This window comes from Oncorhynchus nerka, linkage group LG23 (assembly GCF_034236695.1).
Source record: "Oncorhynchus nerka isolate Pitt River linkage group LG23, Oner_Uvic_2.0, whole genome shotgun sequence".
NCBI lineage: Eukaryota > Metazoa > Chordata > Actinopteri > Salmoniformes > Salmonidae > Oncorhynchus > Oncorhynchus nerka.
In genome coordinates, this window is record NC_088418.1 from 43,901,893 (window position 1) to 43,924,917 (window position 23,025).

The 23,025-nt window shown below is 46.1% G+C and overlaps 1 protein-coding gene across 17 annotated transcripts in view; it reads right to left on the reverse strand.

The window, feature by feature from the left end:
- Nucleotides 1-1,006: 1,006 nt before the first annotated feature.
- Nucleotides 1,007-23,025, reverse strand: part of LOC115106871 (kinesin-like protein KIF21A) — a 44,892-nt gene continuing 22,873 nt past the window's right edge. For 2 of the 17 annotated variants that reach the window (XM_029630043.2, XM_029630053.2), the window contains 33 exons: nucleotides 21,988-22,170; nucleotides 20,837-20,986; nucleotides 20,518-20,652; nucleotides 19,654-19,827; nucleotides 19,044-19,159; nucleotides 18,425-18,620; nucleotides 17,551-17,740; nucleotides 17,346-17,409; nucleotides 17,007-17,210; nucleotides 16,279-16,323; nucleotides 15,058-15,118; nucleotides 14,832-14,949; nucleotides 14,390-14,602; nucleotides 14,231-14,260; nucleotides 13,701-13,900; nucleotides 13,465-13,572; nucleotides 13,294-13,362; nucleotides 12,985-13,133; nucleotides 12,087-12,231; nucleotides 7,941-8,135; nucleotides 7,707-7,808; nucleotides 7,308-7,473; nucleotides 6,993-7,013; nucleotides 6,234-6,297; nucleotides 5,664-5,742; nucleotides 5,329-5,519; nucleotides 4,925-5,140; nucleotides 4,590-4,726; nucleotides 4,166-4,340; nucleotides 3,733-3,891; nucleotides 3,203-3,491; nucleotides 2,722-2,921; nucleotides 1,007-2,448 (listed from right to left, as the gene is read on the reverse strand). In XM_029630043.2, the coding sequence (XP_029485903.2) occupies nucleotides 2,391-2,448; nucleotides 2,722-2,921; nucleotides 3,203-3,491; nucleotides 3,733-3,891; nucleotides 4,166-4,340; nucleotides 4,590-4,726; nucleotides 4,925-5,140; nucleotides 5,329-5,519; nucleotides 5,664-5,742; nucleotides 6,234-6,297; nucleotides 6,993-7,013; nucleotides 7,308-7,473; nucleotides 7,707-7,808; nucleotides 7,941-8,135; nucleotides 12,087-12,231; nucleotides 12,985-13,133; nucleotides 13,294-13,362; nucleotides 13,465-13,572; nucleotides 13,701-13,900; nucleotides 14,231-14,260; nucleotides 14,390-14,602; nucleotides 14,832-14,949; nucleotides 15,058-15,118; nucleotides 16,279-16,323; nucleotides 17,007-17,210; nucleotides 17,346-17,409; nucleotides 17,551-17,740; nucleotides 18,425-18,620; nucleotides 19,044-19,159; nucleotides 19,654-19,827; nucleotides 20,518-20,652; nucleotides 20,837-20,986; nucleotides 21,988-22,170 (4,602 nt within the window). In that variant the 3' untranslated portion in view covers nucleotides 1,007-2,390. The remainder of the gene's footprint in view (nucleotides 2,449-2,721; nucleotides 2,922-3,202; nucleotides 3,492-3,732; nucleotides 3,892-4,165; nucleotides 4,341-4,589; nucleotides 4,727-4,924; nucleotides 5,141-5,328; nucleotides 5,520-5,663; nucleotides 5,743-6,233; nucleotides 6,298-6,992; nucleotides 7,014-7,307; nucleotides 7,474-7,706; nucleotides 7,809-7,940; nucleotides 8,136-12,086; nucleotides 12,232-12,984; nucleotides 13,134-13,293; nucleotides 13,363-13,464; nucleotides 13,573-13,700; nucleotides 13,901-14,230; nucleotides 14,261-14,389; nucleotides 14,603-14,831; nucleotides 14,950-15,057; nucleotides 15,119-16,278; nucleotides 16,324-17,006; nucleotides 17,211-17,345; nucleotides 17,410-17,550; nucleotides 17,741-18,424; nucleotides 18,621-19,043; nucleotides 19,160-19,653; nucleotides 19,828-20,517; nucleotides 20,653-20,836; nucleotides 20,987-21,987; nucleotides 22,171-23,025) is intronic. The other 15 variants (XM_029630044.2, XM_065008134.1, XM_029630046.2 and 12 more) reach the window with 15 other exon arrangements.

The following is a 23,025-nucleotide window of genomic DNA, read 5'->3' on the forward strand; positions in this document are numbered from 1 at the left end:
ATCATCGATAGATAAATAATGTGTTGACGAGACCAATACACTATGTCAGAAATGTGCTGACAGTGCAGTAGGAGTCCTGGTTGTTTTAGGAACACCGACTTAACTCTATATGGCTGGGCCACATTGTATTAAATATACAGTAGCTTGTGGTGTCTGGAACAGTGTTTAGACATGGAAATAGTCCGTGGTACCGAAGTAATGCAGTGCTTAAGGTGCAAGAGATTGTTCTGTTCTTATTGCACACATGAAACTCTGACGCCCCAGTTGTTGTGCGTTAAATACTGATTCATTCCCATCACTTCTCTTCTTCAGGGGATGTGCGGAGCTACGTAAAAGGAGCATGACGATTCCACCTTGCTATCAAAAGGAGAAAGAAGCTAATGGGAAAAGATAAGGATGTCATCGTAGTTCCCCTTCAATAAATGTATACAATGTCGGTCACCTGTGTGCCGACGTGACCAGCGACCCGCGATGAGCCCACATATGTTGGGTCAAGGGTCGTTGGTCACATGCATACTGTAGGTAGGCACACAGGTGACATGCAGGAAGTGTGAATTCACAGGTATGGAGAGCATATTGTATGGTTCTTACCATGCTCACCGATTATACCTCGGAACTATGATATTTGCCTATGGAATTCTTGCAATGTTTTTTTATCTGTGCTGCGAACAAATGAGCAAAAGACCCAACCAAATATATACGCTTAGAAAGCAGGTTGCTTTGCATGCGTTTATGAACATTTGCAATCCCACCTGTCCTGTTAAGGAGATTGGTTCATGGACATGGGATAGAATCGTTTTCCTGCAACAAATTAAAAACGGCTAAAGACTGAATACCTACCGAAGGACAGGAGGAAGGAAAACAAATCTCCCGCACCCAAGTTAGTGAAACTCTGTTTTGAAACCGTGTCATGTTTCCTAATGTGATACTTACTGTATTATACTGACACCAATTGGTGGCATCGTGGCAACACACATCTCCACGTTGAAAGAAATAACAGTTCATGTTGTTTTTGACAGACGCAATTTATTTCCACACCGCATCTGACATTAGAATCACTAGAAAGTCGGAATTTGTGCACAAGATGTCCACGAGGAAGAAAAACGGATTCTTATTTACATAAAGATGTGGTCATATAACCTATGTCATCCCAATCTCGGGATCCTGGGCTAGTCCACACAGATTAGGTTGTGATACTGTACTATCTACAGTATAAGATTGACAGGCACTGATAATAACACACAGCTCTAGAGTTTTGTTATATTCTGTTCCGCCCGTTCCTGAATCCGATTGGGGGAAGGGCGTACGTGGGCACAGGAAAACTAACTCACATATGTTTTATTACTAGGTATTAATGCACTGCAAATCCGTGGATACAACCAATAAACCGAGTTGATATAAGATAGGACATACGCCTGTGCACAGGTAACCTCCCTTTACTTGGGCTCTGAAACGATTGAAGAAGGCCATTGGATACAACATGAAATGGAAGATCAGAACTTTGGAGGTTTCAAAGTCGCCTGTGAAAACACACATAAATGCAAACATTTTGACAGGCCATTTTCGTAGTTTGAGGTTTGAATGTACTTGTATGATGCAAAGAGAGTAAGACCACTGCAGAGGTACTGCACTGTGCACAGGCAAGTAAAATGGAATGCATTGGCTAAAGATACTCATCACAGCCCGTTGACTATCACAGAAGAAGGTGTTGTAATTTGGTCACACACACAATCTGCATTAAAAGCAACACTTGAATTGGGTTGAGCTGAACCTCCACAATCGCATTTGTAGTATGACGACAACACACCCTCATTGAACTTTGTTTCTGTAGCAGAGATCAGCCACACCGTCCCACACCACTAGTTCACTGTGCTATTCCCACTGAGACATCCCTATTCCCCACTGAGACTCTATGAGTCTCCCATAGGGTTTGGCAGTAACAGCTGAAGTAAGACCAACCTCCATAGGGACTTATTAAAATACCCCCCCCCCCCCCCGACACAGAGAGATGATTCCACGCTCTGTAGCAGAAGATTCCTCTACGATATGATAGGACACAGCTTGAGACAGAAACATGGGCATTACACTGGAGTTTCACAATTCTTCAGGTGAATTCCATGACTGTTGTGCTACTGTCCGCCAGCCTTGTTTGACGGAATGTCTCACGTTGGTGAACTCAATGGGTCATCGGTGTGTCTGGGCTGGTCTTCTGCCCTGTGGCCAGCTTGGATGTCCTCCATCCATGGATCATTGTGCAGAGCAGCAGTAAGTAGATTGAGTAGTAGATCCAGCAGGCAGCAATAGATCCTTAGGGCTGTAGTAGATCCAGAGTGATCTAGTAGATCCACAGCGCTGTGTCCAGTCACAGTCCAGAGGTCTCGTTCTCAGTGTCAATGGATTCCTTCCTCCAAAGAACCCTTTGCTTGCCAAATCTTCACCGTCCGGTCACTGTCACACAAGAAAGAACATGACATCGCTGGATCAACATGTGTATCAGAGGTTTGATTATCTCTCTCTCTTAGGTTAAACGATGACTTTGTTATTATAGTAACAGTGGGTTGATTTACTCAGAGGGTTAGGGTCAGGGTATGATCTGGATCATGGTTAAAGTTAGGAGATATATTCTCTGAAGGTAGGGGTTATGGTCAGGTTTGCCGTGAGATTTCGCTGCAGGCTCCTATGGCATTCGAGGGTCATGTTAGGGTTAGGCGTTAAACTCACTCTGAGGCAGTGAATAGCTGGCTGCTGTTGGTAGCCAGTCCATTCACAGGGCTGTCGTGTCCCCTCAGGTCTCCGAGCGGTGCCAGGGTATCAGCGTGCCACAGCTTCAGCAGACCTCCCCTGTCTGCACTCAGCACTACCGGGCACCCTGGCACCACACCCAGCGCACTTACCCAGTCAGAGTGGGCGCTCGCCACTTGCTGTGGAGGAAGCAAGTACACACTAGGTCAAAACAGGGCTACAAACTGTTGAAAAATAACTAATTGGGACAATACATTTAGTTTACTACCACTACTGGTCTTACAATGATGATAATGTTGCAGCTAGCAAAAACAATTCAACAAAACAACACTTGATGCTTACAAAGCAACATTGCAATGTGAAACTCGCAGATATCAGCTGATTGTGTGTTTCTGAGAGCCTTGTCTTCTTTCAGGTACTAGCAGTACAGTATATACAGCTAGTGTCCAATAGGTCCCACCTGTACTAGTCGCTTCCGGGACAGGTCCCACTTCTTGATGCAGTAGTCTCTGGAGCTGCTGTAGAGGCTGTCCCCCTGAACAGCCAGAGAGACGATACCCTCCTGGTGTGGCGGCTCAAAGTTGTGACAGGACACAATGCTGCCCTGGACACCCTCTGTCACCTCAAACATCTTCAGGGTGTGGTCCTTGGACCCCGTTAGGACCATGTCTTGACCGTTGCCCAACTGGTCGACGGTCAGACACAAGACCGGGCCCAGGTGACCCGTCAGCTTCCCAGTAGACACAAACCTAGAGCATAAGGTCAGGGTTCAAGGGTCAGGAAGAGTTCAGATCTAGGAGTCCTCGGTACAACTAAAGATCATACCTGGGAGAAATGATTCAGCGTTCACTATCTATCTTTTCTTCGCTACATTCAGCAACCTGGGCCTGTTTCAGTGTACACAATTCCTCTCCTTTCATCTTCATTTCGTGCCACCTCCAGTCCTTACTTAAACTAAACACGATATTCAACTACTCTCTCCATTCTTACTTCCTGAGGTCCCACATGCGGACTGAGTTGCCCGAGGCGGAGTAGAGGTAGGATCCCGTGGGGTTCAGAGAAATCTGGTTGATCTGGTTCTCTCCTGGAGGGATGGACAGGGACCTGAGAGACACACAGCTGTCCCCTGTACTCACCTGGCCCGACGACCTGCGACACACACACGCACGCACGCACACACACACACACACACGCTGTCAATACCATGTCAATGGGAATGACATTGTGTAAAAGTACTTTTTTCAAGTAGCAAATTATGAATCTGAAGTTCCCTGGGCTGTGTTGGAATGTGCTAGAATCTCCTAGAATGTGTTGAAAAAGGAACTGGCAATCTCAACTCCAACTTTTGACATAACGAAAGTCTTCGGTTTCTTACTAGAGGTGTATACATATACTCTTGGTGTTTGTATCTATATTTACTCACGTGAGTGTGCGTATGCACTTGGCGGAATCTCGGATGTCCCAGACCTTGATGTAAGCGGTGGAGACAGTGAAGACCAGGCTGGAACAGTATCTAACAGACACCACACTGCTGGGATGATCTCCCAGAGACATGATCTCTTGACCAGTCACCAGGTTCCACACCTTACACGTACGATCTGGCACACACACACACACACACACACACAGACACAGGGGTTAGAAGTCAATAGTTAGGGGCAACGATGAGTGTTAAATACGGCAGAAACACCATCAACCACACCAGAGAGCTAGACGAAGCTAATACCAAATAATATTACTTACACTCATCTGAGCCTTTCAGATGTGAGAAGTCTCTAGGGGTCATGGTTTAGAGGTCAAGGGTTGTTTTTTTTGTTTCCGAACATTATAGAACTAGAGAGCTGTACCTTTAGAGCCAGTGAAGAGCAGGTCATCAGTGCAGTCGACACACATGACAGGTTTGGTGTGTCCCTCAGCCACATGGACACACTGTAGCCTGGCAGCATGGCTGATCTTAGGGGATGACACAGGGTTGACCACGGCTCTATAACAGGATAACAGGGACAAAAGACAATGTGTCAAGTCTGTTAGGACAGTGGTTCCCGAACTGTGTGTGTGTGTGTGGGGGGGTGTGGAAGGGGAGCCCCGAGTGAAACACAAGAAGTAGGTACAACTATGACCATCGTGACGTCATACGAACATGACACATGTGGCAAACATTGTGAAGTGGTGTGGCTCTTACGTTGGTTTGGTGTCTGTGATTTTGGTCTTCTCTGTGGCCATGGGCGTGGGTATGTGCGACTTTGTCTCTCTCGCCGGGTGACCCTTGGGGTCCATAGGTGTGTGTTCCTTGACGTCTAAAGGGGGATGTCCTCCCTTCTCTAGCATCCTCCTGCGTGTTAGAGGCGAGCGCTCCAGTGATCTCCTCTCAGCTCCCATCGAAGACCAGGCTCCAGATCTACACAACACAGAGACAGACAGACCAGCGACATGAACAGTAGAAGTGATGTGCACCGGATGATCAGCTGGAGTCACACACATCATGTTCAGTAGGTAAGGATTTACTCCGCAAGTATCTGACTGTATTTCCTGTACTATAGCTTTAAAAACAAAACACAAAGACATTCGACCAACATAAGGACTTACAGTCCAGCTATCCGGGAGGACAGTGCTGAGGGGGACACAGTGAGTTCCCTGTCCCTGAGATGTCCTGCTACTGTCCCCATGTCCCCTGTCCCTCCCTGGGCGTCTGTCGGGGGTAGCAGGGGTGCAGAGAAGTCAAATTCACCACTCCCGGCATACAGCAGCTCCATCTGCGTGGTTGTCCTTCTGCGTGCCTGTGGTAGTGGGATCGATCCAATCAATCAATCAATAACATAACCATTCATAAAGAGTGTTTTGCAAATAGCGTTTGTCTCAAAGTGCTTATCAGTAACTCCTTTATTTTAGACTTCATGAAAATGTAATTAAAATGCTTTTACGTGTGAAAGTACGGTAGACGACTGTACCTTCCTAGGTTTGGCCTCTCCACACAGCTTCAGGAGGTCAGAGGCCAATGAGCTGAAGCAAAGACAGAGGGGCAATTGACATGTTTATTTGATTGAACCTTTATTTAACTAGGCAAGTCAGTTAAGAGCAAATTCCTATTTACAATGATGTTACTCATAGTCTTATTGATAAGTTTGTTGATGGACGACCCAAATAAAGCACAATCATACATTAAAGGTGGAATCCGCAGGAGGAGAACCAGCGCCACTGTCCAACCCACAGCCACTGTTATTGTTTTTGTTTACTTGACAAACTGGAGGCGAGGAGCGTGGCCCAACGTGGTAAAAAAAAAAAACGCTGTACATATTCTGCTGTTCTATTGCGCGTACAATGATGACCGAGGGGGAAAAACTGTGTCCGTGTTGTTTGCAGTAGCTTCTTTGTTTTTGTAATATTGCAAACGGATGTGGCAGTTTCCCCATTAAGGACTCCAGCTTTAAGTGATGAAATTCAATATTTAATATCCTCATGGTCTTGTCTGAGTCAAATGTTCTTTTTTTTACCTTCCCTCGGTGGCTGGGCTGGCGGTAGAGGACTCATCACTACTGCCGTCATCTCCGTTCTCTGCTTGAGGACAGAACCATACAGCACACCTTGTTACGCTGGACCCTCAGACACACAACATGCCTCAGTTACCGCATGGTCGGACATGGGGTAGCTGTGGCTTCACAGCATGTTTTCAAATATCCCATTACAAGCACTAAACTTGTGTTACTTTACTATTTAAACTGTTAGAGGATGATCACTTTCAAAGCACATCTACAGTCTGGATATCACAAAGAAAACAAATGGATACGTTGTTTTCAAACTAATGCGACAGCAGCAGCAAGAGCTCTAAGGTACAGGGTTCAAAGATCAGAGGTCAGGTTAAATACATCAGGGGTCAGAAGGAGGTCAATAGTATAATATACTGACTTTTCATTTTATGGAGGGTAACTTAGTAAAGGTTGTAGTTGGAGTAGTACTCTAGTTAAGGCCTGAACTTCAGGTTTGCGTGGGGGTCAGGGTTTAAGCTAATGCCTATTCTTAAATTTCAGATCTTCCTGAATGAGTCCGCTGAACAGGAGAAAGCTAGACATCCACACAGAGGATGGGGAGGGTCAGACAGGGAAGTGGGAGACAGGGGGCAACATACCACCTCATGCACCTCATGGCAAAGTTACGTTCTCAGGTTAGTCTTAAAGGGGAATTTTAGAGGGAGGAGGGGCTTTAGGGGAGACCCATGGTCTCTGTGATCAGTCAGTCTGGTGTCTGTTACTTACCCACCACTAGGTAACCTATCTCTGTTTGAATTCAGGGTGAACAAACAGGGGGAAAAAAAACAAAGAAATCAAAGTCAAACAAAAGCTAAAAGAATGGAGACACTTTATTTTACAGTCCCGTTTCAGTGGGTATTTTACTTGTAGGCTATTTACTAAGAGAATACGTAATGGTACATGTTTTACTGAATCCGAAAGAAAAACAACATGGGAGATATGTTGTGAATGTCAGATAACACAGTGGACTGTAAAATGAAGTGTAGCCAAAAAATGATGAACTGAAAAGCAGTGTGTTTTATACCACTGAGCCATCTATACCTTGCAGTGCGTTGCCCAGCAGAGCGTCCAGCTCAGGGTTAAGTTCAGCTTTCTCCTTCAGCATGTGGAACAGCAGCTGGTTCTGAGTGGCGCTGTTGATCTCTGTCTGCTTCAGCCTGCCCTCCATCATCTTCACCTGGGAATCCTTCTGGGCCGCCTGCAGACCCTGGCAGATGCACGTACCAGTAAAATCATACATGACAAACACACGTCAATTCCATACTGACATCAACAGAGTGTTGTGACATTTAGCCCACAGAACAGCAGACACGTATGTTTAACTCTATAATAAACATAGTGTTTTAAAAAAGGTATAAAGTTGGTAGATTTACAATACGCCGAATGCCGCTTAATCGAAAGGTCGAGAGAACGCAGTAGGGGAAGGTGTACTGTAGTTACCTTGTTGATGGCCATGTGCAGGAAGTGATCAAGCAGGAAGCGGGCTTCTGATAGGTTACAGGAGCTGATCACCGCAGTAACCTCCACCGTGTCTCCCTCCTCCTGCATCCCAACAACATCACAGTCGGTCATAATAACAGTTATGAAGAAAATGTGTGTGCTGGCGTCAGCTGTACTAAGAAACTAGAAGGCGTCAATTTCCTGCAGAAAATGTGCGTGTTTGTGTCAGCGAACCTTCGCTTCCTCCATCTGCATGATGTTGGCCTGACAGTCAGCGATGCTGTCGTTGATGTAGTCGATGTTGGCCGCCAGGGCGTCTATCTCCTCGTTCAAAGACTGGATGCTTCGGTCCGTGTCGGTCCCCTCTGTGGCAATCTTCTCCCTCTTACGAGACACCTTCTCTCTTCGCTTGGTCAGATCCTCACGTTGCTGTAAGAGGCAGGGGGAGATATGGAGTTATAATAAAATTGTCTCCAAATTGCATTCCTTTCTACCTATTGCTCTACAATCTTAGAAGTAACGGAGCTTGGAGGAACCTTTTGGGGTTCTAAAAATTGACACACAGGGGGAACCTTTCCAGGTCACAAAGGTTCCTTGTGGACCCCCTCTGAAAAGGTTCTTCGAGGAACCCCTGTGACGTGAGCCATATCTTTTCGCTTAAGTGTCACAGATTGACACTTATACACTGATACTGGGCTGCCTGTGTAAAGGTTGAAACAGGAACGTTTTTGTGATGGGACGGATACATTTCTTTACCTTTTTAATAATATAGAAGATTGGAGACGTGGCTTATTGGAGAAGTGGCTTTCAGATATTTATTTTTGGCCACCTGTAAGAGTAAATGTCATTCCTGTTCATCATATAAAGTTTGTACACAACAAAGTGAAATGTTCCTGAAATGTTTATGCATATTGCATATTCTAATATAACAACAAGATATCACAGCCTGACTTTATGTCAGCGTCTATTTTTGATGAGTAAACTGACTCCATCTCCTGGTGATCTGTGACAAACGTGGTAAATTAAGGCACATAGAAACAACTCTAGGGATAAGTTTAGGCATTCATTCCGACTGGTTAAGTTAAGGATTAAGGTTGGGGATAGGGTTAAAACCTTAGGCATTCATCCCGAATGGACTTGCTTAACCGTTGTAGACAGACGGCAGAGTAGTCTAAGCCTCCGGCTCTGTAGACAGCGTGTTCAATCCCAGTGTTTTTCCCGCCTTCTATCTAGCGGTTGGTTTTGATGCCACCTCCTGATGTCCTGGGGACCTGCACAAACATTGAATTTCGCCTTGGATCTGGAGTGATCCCTCTGAATATAATATGAACATTTCTGATTACATACGCTGCTTTCAGAAGGTATTCACACGCCTTGACTTTTTTTCACATTTTGTTATGTTACAAAGTGGGATCGGAATTGATTTAATTGTCATTTTTTTGTCTAGACAAAATACTCAAAATTTAAAAAAAATGTAATTGATGGAAAATAAAACACTGATATATCTTGACTAGAAAAGCATTCAACCCCCTGAGTCAATACATGTTAGAATACATTTTGGCAGTGATTACAGTTGTCAGTCTTTCTGGGGAAGTCTCTAAGAGCTTTACACACTTGGATTTGACAATATTTGCTTATTATTATTGAAAAAATTCTTCAAGCTCTGTCAACTTGGTTGTTGATCATTGCTACACAGCCATTTTCAAGTCTTGCCATAGATGTTCAAGCGGATTTAAGTCAAAATTGTAACTAGACAACTCAGCAACATTCAATGTTGTCTTGATAAGCAACTCCAGGTGTATATTTGGCCTTGTGTTATAGGTAGTTGTCCTGCTGAAAGGTGAATTTGTCTCCCAGTGTCTGTAGGAGAGCAGACTGAACCAATATTTCCTTTAGGATTTTGCCTGTGCTTAGCTCTATTCCATTTATTTTATCCAAAAAAACTCCCTAGTCTCTGCCGATGACAAGCATACCCATAACATGACGCAGCCACCACCATGCTTGACAATATGAAAAGTAGTACACAGTAATGTGCATTGTTGGATTTGCCCCAAACATAACGCTTTGTATTTAGGACAAAAAGTGAATTTCTTTGCCACTGTTACATCTTCTCCTGCTCCTCCCCTCCAGCGTACAACGTCGCCGGAGTACTAACCACCGGTCCTGGGATTCATCATTACGCACACCCGGGACTCATCATTATACTCACCTGTTAATCATTATGATTCACACCTGAATCTGTGTTTGAAATTCACTGCTAGACTGAGGGACCTTACAAATAATAGTATGTGTGGAGTACAGAGTCATTTATCATGGGGTAGTCATTTAAAAATAATGTTAAAAACTATTATTGCCCAAAGAGTTTGTCCATGCAACTTATTACGTGACTTGTTAAGCAAATGTTTACTCCTGAACTGTAGGCTTACCATAACAAATGGGTTGAATACTTATTGACTCAAGACATTTTAGCTTTTCATTTTTGTCTCCTTTTTCAATCTTGTCTCATCGCTGCAACTCCCCAACAGGCTCGGGAGGCGAAGGTCAAGTCATGCGTCCTCCGAAACATGACCCGCCAAACACTTGCCTGCTTAACCCAGAAGCCAACCACACCAATGTATCGGCGAAAACACTGTTCACCTGGTCAGCCTACAAGTGCCCGGGCACGCCACAAGGAGTCGCTAGAGCACGATGAGCCAAGTAAAGCCCCCCTGGCCAAACCCTTCCCTAACCCGGACCGCCCTATGGGAGTCCCAATCTCGGCCAGTTGTGACACAGCCCGGGATTGAGCCTGGGTATGTAGTGACACCTCTAACGATGCAGTGCCTTAGACCGTTGCGCCACTCGGGAGGCCTTCAGCTTTGATTTAAAAAGAAAATGAATTTCTAAGCATTTCTGAAAACACAATTCCACTGTGACATTATAGGGTATTGCGTATAGATCAGTAATACAAAATCTAAATTCAATCCATTTTAAAAAAATTGTAAAAAGTCAAGGGGGTGAATACTTTCTGAAGGCACTGTAGAGCCATGACAGTCACCCGAAAGCAACGATAACAAAGTAGTCATAAAGTAGTAACATTAGGATTTGCATATAGACGGGCTACAACGTCACGAAAACAAGGGGTGCGCTTCAATGGAGCAGAAGGCGGTGTGTTGTTGTGCCTCTGGACGGCAAGAGAGCCACCGTGTGGGAAATCATAGATGGCTTGCTTCAGCTAGTTTCATCTTGTTCTTGATACCATGTCTTGTTTTGAGGTGTTTCGACTGATGTCACGCCTATGCTAATATTGCTCACTAGCTAGCTAACCAACAACTGTAACTATGTGTTTGAGAGACAACATGTGCTCGTTAGACGCATTTATTTATGTTTTCAATAAACATTGGAGACTAAAGATAGTTGACATGTTGTCAACAACAACCCCGTCCGTTTTGCCGAATAGTTGCGTACGCATTGGTTTTGTTTACAAAACAACCAACCCGTCTATATGCTCGTGAGGAACTCACACACGTCTGTAAACCTAATTGAAGCTACAAAACTATCCGTGTTCAACATTAACATGTGACGACAATACAACAGAAAAGACGAACGGAAATGAGGTTTCTTCCCACGGGTGGCCAAAAATAACTATCTGAAGCAACCACCTTACTAAGCCACGCTCCGCAGTCTTTGCATCTTGATAACCCAGCATCAACAATCCAACCTGGCCCGTTTTAAAGAAAACAACCCGACTTAGTGACCCAAATGCCTGCAACCCAGCAATTGGGTCATCCAAACAACCAAGCATTTTTGAAAGTGTTGGCTAGGTTAAAGATACTGTAGCTAGCTAGCAACCTAAGCCAACACCTAATAAGTATCATCAAAAACACATGGCATTACCATCACAAGAAACTTTTCGGAATTAAAACAGGAGGCATGAGAGTATTATTCAACATTGGTATTAAAATGGTACTTAGGAATGGGGTAATTGTTTACAAGTTGCTTGCTATCCTATAAAGCCATCGGCCAAAACACAATGTTCCTCTTCTTCTGAGTTTGGCAGCACAATAAATCCAGCGGCAAAATAAATTCCAAGTGCCCTACACATGCCGACAAAAAGGTTCCCCAGCTAAATTGAATCATTCAAGAACTACTCAACTAACCAATGGTGCAAATATGAACCCATTGACTGCAATGGTTCACTGAGGAACTCCAGAGTTCCTTGAGAATCTCCAGGGTTCCTTGAGTCACCCTTAATTCTAAGAGGGTAGCCAAAACGGCAATAATGATAAGTCTGTCGGTTTTTGCCTTTTTCCACTGACAGAGAACCATGTTGGCATCAGTCTGATAGGAATACAGTAGAACTGGTAGTAATACAGTAAAACTACAGTGGGTTTATTTTACCTTGAGGAGGCGGTTCATATCAGCCTCCATGTTGGAGATGGTCAGCCTCTGCATGATGATGTCAGTGATGCGTCTCTCCAGAGACTGCCATTTAGCCCGGGCTGTCCTGGTGGTGGAGACGCTCCCCATCCTCACCGGGTACTTCCTGAGAAATGGAATTCAACAGAGATCATTGTACAGTACGGGCCAATATATTACTGAAAAACAAAGACTAGGTGAGGAACTTATTGTTGTCCCGTTTCAACTAGAGTAGGAGTCCTTTCATGCACACAAAACATTATATATATATATATATATATATATATATATATATATATATATATATACTACATACATTTGTCACACGCTTCGTAAACAACAGGTGTAGACTAACGGTGAAATGCTTATTTACGGGCCCTTCCCAACAATGCAGAGAGAAAGACAATAACACAAGGAATAAATACACAGTGAGTAACGATAACATGGCCATATACACAGGCAGAGATGGGCAGTATTTCTGTTACATATATTTGAAATAAATGTTTTAATTTTGACATTTTAATTACACTGGGTTGAACTACACTCCAATGTTTTTTGTATTTTCTAATTACTGTAATTTGTCTTTTCAAAATACAATAAAAAAATAAAAATAACAATGTTATAGTGGTCCACATTATGTGTGTCCCCTTTCACCCTCTATTGGTATTGTCATGACTTGCCAGTCCTGAGAGGGAGATCAGGGGTGCCGGCTAGGCAATGGTAGTTTATTTTGATACATTGTTCTTTATGTAATTTTTATGTATTTTGTAACTGGAGCTATTTGGTTAACAAACACATCATGCCTATGCACACGAGCAAACGCACACACGCACAAGCACATGCACACACACACTCACACCATCAGTCCTGCTGGTAGTACCTTGGGGTGCCATTGGGGCCTGCTGCCCCAGCAGAGTGAGGTCTCCCTAGGATGCTGCGGTGAGAAGGGTCCTGGAGGGGCTCCGGTAGGCTCACCTTTCTGTTTACCTTCCCTGAAGTTGGCCTCACCTGCTTCCTCAGAGCTGTCACCTAGCACAAGAGGAAAGCAGGGCCATGTTCAGTAGGGAGAAAATGTTTTGGAACCGAGATACTACCTGAACGTGTTCAAAAAGTACAAAGATGTTTTGTTTTCCATTGCAAAACGTTTTGCTACAATTTGCCACACTGAACATGACCCAGTGTATCTTACCTCCTCATTCTTCCTGCGCAGTATCAGGTCCTGCTGCCTCTTCTGAGCCTCCAGCTGTCTCAGTTGGTGCTGTAAGTGACAGGCACATCATATCAATAGAATTGAATTGAACTTGGTCACAGGCTAACACACAACTTCACAACACACATTATTTCCTGTCTGTAACGTTACCTCATGTTTGCGCTGGTCCTTCTTCAGAGTCGCGATCTCTCTGTTGCGTCGGCACTCTGACGCTCTGTTTTTCTCCTGCACCTCCTTCATCTGACGCATCAGACCCACCTAGCACAACACCCACCATTTACATGTCAATCAATCAGTCCACATATCCATCCATCCACCCTCCAACTAACCACCCGCCCACCCACCCTACCACCCATCCATCCTTCCATCCACAATTTTCTCTTGACCTTTGTTTTCTTCATCTCAGCCACATCCTGGTTGAGTTTCTTGAGCTGCTTCTCGTACTGCGATTGGTTCTTGAGGAGGCGTGCGTGTTCCTTCTGGGCTGACTGCAGCTTCTGCATCTCCTTGTTCATAGAGCTCAGCTTCTTCTCATATTCTAACTTAATCTTCTTAGCTTTCCCCTCCGTGCACGTCTCCACCGAGCCTGCAGACACAACTAACTCAGCTAAGCACGTGCACGGTGGAAACAACACCACACAAGTTCGGTTCAACCGACACAGCTCAGCACAGCCACAATGGAATATCAATCAAATCAGTCATTCAAATGTTAGCCTTTTTACAGTCACAAAGTGATTTTACAGAATACGAGGGGTTTAAACACACACTTTATGGTGTGTAAAATAACAAATCATGACAGAGGGACTCAGACAAAATACATTCAAATGCTATGTACAGGTATGATGTCATTGGTGGTGGACAGGATTAGTTAGATAGTTAGTTATATGTCAGTTATGTAACTCCACAATACACTCACTCTGAGATGTAGCGACGTGGCACAGAGCACCTAAACAAATCAAATGCAACCCTTCATTAATCTGCCACCACATTCCTGTGCGCCTCTGCTCTACCGAGGTTGTGAGCATGATGCACGGCATCGTCTCTCTCTCTCTCTCTCTCTCTCTCGTATACGTACCCATGTTGTGCAGCACCTTGTCCCTCTCCAGCTGTGTGTCTCTGATCTTGCTCTGCAGCATCATCAGCTTCTGTTCGTACTGCTGCTTGAGCGTGTGCAGACGGCGCTGGCTGTTCTCCAGCTCGTCGATCAGCTTCTGCTTGATGGCGATCTCACACGTGATGTTGGCCAGGTCCGCCTGGAAGTTCTCTTTTCCCAGAGACGCAGAACGAGCTACATGAGACACGCTTCAATGACATATTCACTCTTCTTTTATTAAAACAGCAGAATAATCTAATCACGGTGAATGAATAAGGGGTGTTAGAGCTGGGTTTGAAAAACCCCCTGCACACACTCCACGCGGCCCTCCAGGACCAAAGAAGCAAGGCATTCTTTATGACAGTGTAAAAGCACCTTTGGATGTGTGTGTGTGTGTAGATGTGTGTGTGTGAGAGAGTTTTACCTTTCTCATCCAGTTCTTCAGAGTCTGACTCGTCCGAGCTCTCCTCTCCCTCCATCTCGTACTCCTCGTCTTCTCCCTCCAGCTCCTCTCCTTCCTCATGGTCACTGACGTGGTCATCCTGTTCACACACATTTACACGATGTGAGTACAAAGAACACACACACGGCACACACACACACACACACACTGACTTAAATAAGGCAATTAAGGACATTCTTAGACGTACCCCCTCAGCCTCGTCGTTGCCTCGTTCCTGTTCGTTGTCAGGTACCTCCTCCTTGACCACACTGTGAGGACAGAACCAGAGGTTCAGGGAGCCATTGACCGCAAACGCAAGACATCAGGTCACTAGACTATCAGGGAGTACTACCATACCATACAGCACTACCATACAGCACTAGCACACAGCACATGAACACACTACCTTGATTTTTCTGCATACTGTAAAAATGCATTTAAGGTTAGAATCACAATTCAAACAGAACCCAAATCATTTGGTTGTTAGAATCATCCTTGAAGTAGACGTTAGTAAATGATTGATTGACACTATGTGGTTGCATCATGGCAAAAAGTGCTGAATCCTTTAGTTCATTTCTTTAGTTTAAGGGTCTCAACAATGTAGAAAGGGGGAGAAGGGTTAAGAAGAAGGGGGAGAGATTACAAGTGGGTTCTCCTCCAGGTGTGGAAACTACCTGCAGGTGTAAAAGCTGTGTTAGAGAGGCGGGAAGTAGGGAGTTAGAGAGATGGGGGAGAGAGGGAGGAAAGGGGGTTAGAGAGATGGGGGAGAGAGGGAGGACAGGGGGTTAGAGAGATTGGGGAGAGAGGGAGTACAGGGGGTTAGAGAGATGGGGGAGGGATGGAGGAAAGGGGTTAGAGATGGGGGAGAGAGGGAGGAAAGGGGGTTAGAGAGATGGGGGAGAGAGGGAGGAAAGGGGGTTAGAGAGATGGGGGAGAGAGGGAGGAAAGGGGGGAGAGAGGGAGGACAGGGGGTTAGAGAGATGGGGAGAGAGGGAGGAAAGGGGGAGAGAGGGAGGACAGGGGGTTAGAGAGATGGGGGAGAGAGGGAGGAAAGGGGTTAGAGAGATGGGGGAGAGAGGGAGGAAAGGAGGTTAGAGAGATGGGGGAGAGAGGGAGGACAGGGGGTTAGAGAGATGGGGGAGAGAGGGAGGACAGGGGGTTAGAGAGATGGGGGAGAGAGGGAGGACAGGGTGTTAGAGAGATGGGGGAGAGAGGGAGGACAGGGGGTTAGAGAGATGGGGAGAGAGGGAGGACAGGGGGTTAGAGAGATGGGGGAGAGAGGGAGGAAAGGGGTTGGAGAGATGGGGGGAGAGAGGGAGGAAAGGGGGCTGGAGAGATGGGGGAGAGAGGGAGGAAAGGGGTTGGAGAGATGGGGGGAGAGAGGGAGGAAAGGGGGTTAGAGAGATGGGGAGAGAGGGGCATAGCAAACCTGGCAAGCCCAACCTCATGGTGACTCTCCTCGAGCCGCTGCAGTCTTCAGAGTAGGGGAGGAGAATGGGGGAGACAGTTGGAGAGAGTGAGGTTGGCGGGGGAAGGGAGTGAACCAGAGAGCAGAAAAGAGTGTAGCAAAGAAGAACAGGTTAATCTTCGAGGATTTGGCGCTGGTTGTCTTCTATTGGCTTGTTGATGTGTAACCAAGCCATTTATGTGCTATGTTGCTTATCAAATGTGTATTAAAGCACAGAGAATGAGAGAGACTAGTTGCACAGTACAAGTACACCTGAACATGACTGGGCCTGTGATATAAACCCATCCTCGTGTATGGGGTATTAGATAGACATTAGAGAGGGAACAGGTACCTGCTGAAGGGGAAAGGCTGGGTGCCAGAACTAATTACCCAAAACACCCTGGGACAACAACGGAAACCAATTCCCCCCCTCCCCTTCCCTCCCCAGTACCACCTCTCCCCCTCACCCCACCATGCCCACCCCATCTCTAACCACCTCCGAGCATATCACTGTCAGACTCAAGGTCTACCATCAAAGTCTACCCAATTCTCCCCGTTGTTTCATCCACAAGTGTGGACATAGAGAGTTACAAATTGTAACAAACATAAACGCAATCGGTTTCGTGGCATGTATGTGAAATGTACATCAAAACAGGAACGTGGAATGAGAGCAAATCTCAAAGGTATGAAGGGAAAAGAACAACTCCTACCTCTTCTTTTTCTTCCTCTCTTTCTTCTTGAGTTTCTCCAGATCTTTCTTGGCCATTTCGATGATGTCAGAGGCCTCTCTCTCCGGGGCGAGTTGGCCTGGGGAGAAGGAGCCCCCAACCCCGTACAGGGATGAACGTGTGTTGGCACGGGACAGGGTTTTACGGAGGTTCTCATTCACTGCCTCACTCTCCAGAAGCTTGGCTCTGCAGACACAAAACCAACAGTCAGAATACTGTTGTGGGTCTCCAAACACCAAAACCAAACGTCACAATACTCAATGCCTTCCTTTCTACAGACACATCATACTGTGCATGTAAGAGACACGTCATGCATCATACCTGAGCTCCTCGATTTCTTTGATGTAGTTCTGGATCATATTTCCAATTTCCTCATTCCCCTCACCTGGAAGATAATCGAACATGAGCGCATTTTCAGCACTTTTTCCATAGACTTTAATGGATCACTTCTTCTCCCACTAGCCTGGATTTTGAATCATGTTGGCGCAGTGTGAATGAGGCCCATTATTCCCGTCCCAGTACGTACCCACTTTGGCCAGAGCCTGGTTGGCCTGGTCACTGAGGTACTGTGTGAGTCTGGCCCTCTGAGCGTCAATGGTCTCCTGCATGGCCTTGACCCTGATCCTCAGGTTACTGTTCTCTGTCTGTAGCAGGCTGTTCTCATGGACCATGTCGTTGATGCTCTCCATGCCGTCTTCCCCCACCATACGCTTGCCCTGAGACCAGAGAGAGACCAGAGGACTATGGTTAGTATAGTAGATCATTATAGTAGATCAGTTAGGCAAATAAACATTGTTATACCTCCCCCTGCTCAGACCAGAGGGAACCAGAGAGATGAGTGTAGATCATAGAGAAATATAGACTGAAATCCACATGGAATATCCCTCCGTTTCATTATTGTTTAGTTGGATTCCAGGCTACCAGAAATACAGCCTCAATGGACACGTGCAGCCGCTAGTACGTTTTAAGTGATATGGATCCGTATAATGGTACAATTTACCATATAACTTGGAAAACAGGGCCTTTGTAATGATATCTAAAATAGCAACAAACAAACAAAAATCTCTCTCTCTCTCTCTCCATCTCTCTCTCTCTCTCCATCCTCTCTCTCTCTCTCTCCATCCTCTCTCTCTCTCTCTCCATCCTCTCTCTCTCCCTCCATCCTCTCTCTCTCCATCCTCTCTGTCTCCATCCTCTCTGTCTCTCTCTCTCCATCCTCTCTCTCTCTCTCCATCCTCTCTCTCTATCTATCCTCTCTCTCTCTCCATCCTCTCTCTCTCTCTCTCCATCCTCTCTCTCTCTCTCTCTCCATCCTCTCTCTCTCCCTCTCTGCATCCTCTCTCTCTCTCCATCCCCTCTCTCTCCTCTCTCTCTCTCTATCCTCTCTTTTCTTCTCTTACCGTCTTGTACTCCATCAGTTCCATCTGTAGCCTGGCAATGTCAGTCCTGAGAGCTGATATCTGCTGGGAGGCCTTGTCCTGGTTCACCATCACCTTGTTCTTAATGTTCCTGGCTCGGTTAGCGTAGTTCAGGCAGCTCAGTGTCTCCATGAAGTCCCGGTCAGATGGGCTGATACACGCTATCATCACCGTTTGACTGGGGGGGGGATAGAAGATGGACGGAATACCGACACAGACCGTAGGCAGACGCACGGGAGAAAACGAGACTACATTAGGAACTGAATAACTACACAGGCAGTGTTTTGATATCAATGTAATTCACTTCGCAAACTGCTTGGAAAAGCCGTACAGAATGAATGATTCTAATTTAGTTCGAAATATATAATTTTTCATATAGATGGTAATTAATTCACTCACTAGCATAAAGAAATTCCGCTTTTTAATGGGTCACTTTTAAAACATTGATATTCCAGTCAGCAGACCTTCGTTAGACAGATAATTCATTCATCCACAGATTAAAGCTTCAGGGAGAGGTTCTCGTGTTAAACCTCTATTGTAGCTACATCTTCCAACACTGTTACGTACAGTGTCTCTGTGTGGTTCATGAGGACGTACAGACCTGTTTCCTCCCAGAGAGTCCTGCAGTAGCCGGGTGAGTTTCGAGTCCCTGTAAGGCACGTGGGTGGACCTCTTACTCCTGTCCCCCAGAGCACTGATCACGTTACCCAGGGCAAGCTGCAGCGAGAGAGGGACAAAACAGACCAAGGAGACATGAAGATGAGACGAGGTCCTTAAAAATGAGGCTTAAACATCTGCATTCTATCAAAAATAAAGCATCAACTCCTTCCTTTAATGTGATGTTGAAATTCAGTTGTCGATCAAAGAGATGGCGGCAGATAGTGTTAGTAGAACGTCTGCAATATCTTTCTCAACCACCAGGAGGCTCCTTTTCCCATAGTTTCCAAGCTCTAGACAACAGGTGTATCATTAACACAGTTCATGTCAGTCCTCCTAGAAGAGGACACGGCATCATCACTGTCCTGACTCTCTAAAACCTCCTAGTGCTGAGCAATCTATGACCTTTACAGGCTCTGTTATAGCATCGGGAATGTTTCGGGTCAATTCCATTTCAAGCCAGTCAACTTGTAATAAATGGACTCAAACCAGGCACTGTGTGTACAACATCTTACTAACTACAGCATGCGTTATTTCCACAGTGAGAGTCTCACCAGTCCACAGTTGATGGAGATGCCTTCCTTGGCTCTATCCCCGGTAGCTCCTGTCCTCTTTAGTCTCTCGGACCCGGCCAGGTCCACAAAGTGAAACTTAGCCGTCAGCGTCTCGAACTCAGAGTTGATCTCAGAGGAACCATTGGCCAGACGGTTGTCTGTCTCACTGGACTCCTGAAGGAGGAGATGGGTATGGTGTATAAAACAAATAAGAGACTGTGGGGGAAAATACGCCTGGTGATCGTGTTTGTAATTCCATGTCCTGGACATGTGTATCGACATTTCAGCTGTATTGATTGATTTAGGCCTACGGGAGAAACACAACGGGTGGTTTTCGTCTTCCATTATAGCTCTCAATGACAACACCAGTGGATAGGCCTGTCTGTATCTGTAACAGCCTGTATATTGTTCATGTAATCAGCGGGCAGGGAGAGGAGGGTGACATCATGCCCAGCTGGTGTGTGTGTGTGTGTGAATTGGGAGCTATGTGGGGAGATATGCTGTTTGGGGAGCTGTGGTGCTGGCTGGGGAGCTGTGTGGGAGGCTTGGGCAACTCTGCATTTCACAGTCCTCTTGTTTATCAGCTGGGGTGTTTATTGATTATCTCATAAACACTAGGAAATGACATGCTATTAATGTATATTTTCACAATTGGGAACGAACGAGTGGTTGTTTGTTACAGCCCCCAAATTAAATGGTAATGATTATGCAGCCTAATAGCCTTATAATCTTTATAATCATAAAGAATGACAGGGAAAACAGCTAACTGAATATAGTACAGCCAGTGAAATAGACTGTCAAAAGCGTATCCTATCCTAGGCTTGGCTCTAGAGAGCTCCAGCCTACTGGTGCGATGCCACGTACACTGTCATCCGGAGCGCAGACTCTGACTTGGCACAGGTGGATGGTGAAGATGGCATGGGAGCGCGAGCTCTGGACATTCATCTGGGTGCTGGCCGTGGTACGGGACAGAGCACCCAGCTTCAGACACTGCATCATCTGTACAGGGAGGAGGGAGGGAGGGAGGGAGGAGGGGAGAGTTTACTGTATTCAAGAGAGAAATTCTGTTTTGACAATTCACATACACAAACAGGTTTAGGCTCACATCAATCAACATATATTTAACCAATGACCTTAGGTACAGATTGGTGTTATTCTGCTTTAGGCTGCGATTGAGACTAACCTCTGCCTCGGAGGCGACCGTGCGCGTGGTGACTCCCACAGTGTAGATGCCTCCATTAGCGTCCTCGTGAATCTTGATGGTGGACTTCTGTCTCTTCCCATCCATGTCCCGCGTTGATTCAAACAGATCCAACACCTCCTCATTGTACAGCTGGGATAGGGGATAGTTTTTCAAGTAAAAAAACTATCCGATGAGCCAATACCCCAAAGCCAAATAACTGTGCATGGAAAACATCAGTAGCTAAGTAATTTTGGTTATGGCAAGCTTTATTAGTCTATGTTTTAATTTGTATATATATTACATTTAAAAAAAACTTTTTTGCCATATCCAATTGGTAGTTACAGTCTTGTCCCATTGCTGCAACTCCCATACGGACTCGGGAGAGTCGAAGGTCGAGAGCCATGCGTCCTCCGAAACACAACCCGCCAAAAGGGCACAATGCACACAATGCACGCTTAACACGAAAGCCAGCCACACCAATGTGTTAGAGGAAACACCCTACAACTGGCGTCCGAACTTAGCGTGCATGCGCCCGGGCCCGCAACAGGTGTCGCTAGAGCGTGATGGGACAAGGACATCCCGGCCGGACAAACCCTCCCCTAAGCCGGACAACGCTGGGCCAATTGTGCGTCGCATCATGGGTCTCGCGGTCGCGGCTGGCTGCGACGCGGCCCGGTATCTAACTCGGGAGGCCACCGCTTTATTAGTTGTTAGAGACATGCATTAGCAAGCGATATCAGAGTTGAGTGAGACAAGTCATTCCCTAGTAAACTACTCTAAGGCGATAAGACATCTGCCTGTAGAGTTAAGTTAGCTGAACACATCCCATGAGCTTCCCTCTGCTCCAGGCTGCTACACACAGATGCTGCGACCCCTAGCCAGAACCCTTCCCCCTAATACCTCTCTTGTGTTAGCAGCTCTGAGGGAAGGGAACAGGATATATTGAAGTAAGGAATAGTGCCTTCCAGGGCCAATGAAACCTGCCTCTCCTAGCTTCCTCATGTTGCAGAGCTAATGTGAGACTACAGAGAGAGATTGTGTATCTGGTTCAAAAGTGTAACCCGTGTGGATTGAATAGGGGTCTCCCGCTCCCCAACGGTCTTAACCAAATCACCTCAGCTCCAAAAGCACATGCTTTCCGTCACACATACCTCCAGGAACTGTGCGTTGATCTTGAACTCGGGTACAGGCTTGCCTTGCTCTGTGGCGGCCTGCCGTCGTTCCTCAATGCCCCTGAAGAGGTGCCCGACTGCCCGGGGAATGATGCCCAGCTCCTCCTCACAGATGTTCACGTCAAACCCTGTGCCCATGGTGTAGGTCTTCCCCGAACCAGTCTGGGGGAGAGGGAGAAGGAGGGGGAGGACATGATAGGATCAATAACAAATGATATTGTTTCATTTATTTACTCACTTATCTGACTTCAAACGTATTCAGACAGTCAGTGGGCCTAAGGTGCTGTTTCATGAATGCAGCAATCTAGAAGAAAAAGAAACGCACACCTACATGGAGAAACAGTCTATTTTCAATCCTCTCAAAAATGTTTTCTTGCCTAACATCATTATTTGGAAACTGTATATTGATGATATTTGTGTTCTGTGGAGGGGTGATGCATAACGTCTCCAGGCGTTCCATGCTTTTCTCAACTCCTGTTCTGATTTACTATGTGTCACGGCTTCTAGGAGTAGTGGGTGGAGGAGTCAGGCGCAGAGAGCAGGGTTAGTTCAAACGTGGGTCTTTATTCCAGGAACAGAGTAACGGTCACGCCAAACACAAGGGTTACCCCCATCAGATACGATGTCCTCCGGCACCCCGTAGTGCCGGAAGATGTGGGTAAATGGAGCCTCCGCAGTCTGTAGGGCCGTAGGGAGACCAGGCAATGGGAGGAGACGTCAGGACTTAGAGAACCGATCCACAACGACCAGAATGGTAGCGTTCCCCTGAGACGGGGGAAGATCGGTAAGGAAGTCCACCGACAGATGAGACCAGGGCCGTTGTGGAACGGGGAGGGGTTGTAGCTTCCCTCTAGGCAGGTGCCTAGGAGCCTTACTCCGGGCGCACACCGAACAGGAGGAGACATAGAGCCTCACGTCCTTAGCTAAGGTGGGCCACCAGTATTTCCCCCTAAGACCCCGCACTGTCCTCGCAATCCCTGGATGACCTGAAGAGGGTAGTGTGTGAGCCCACCGAAT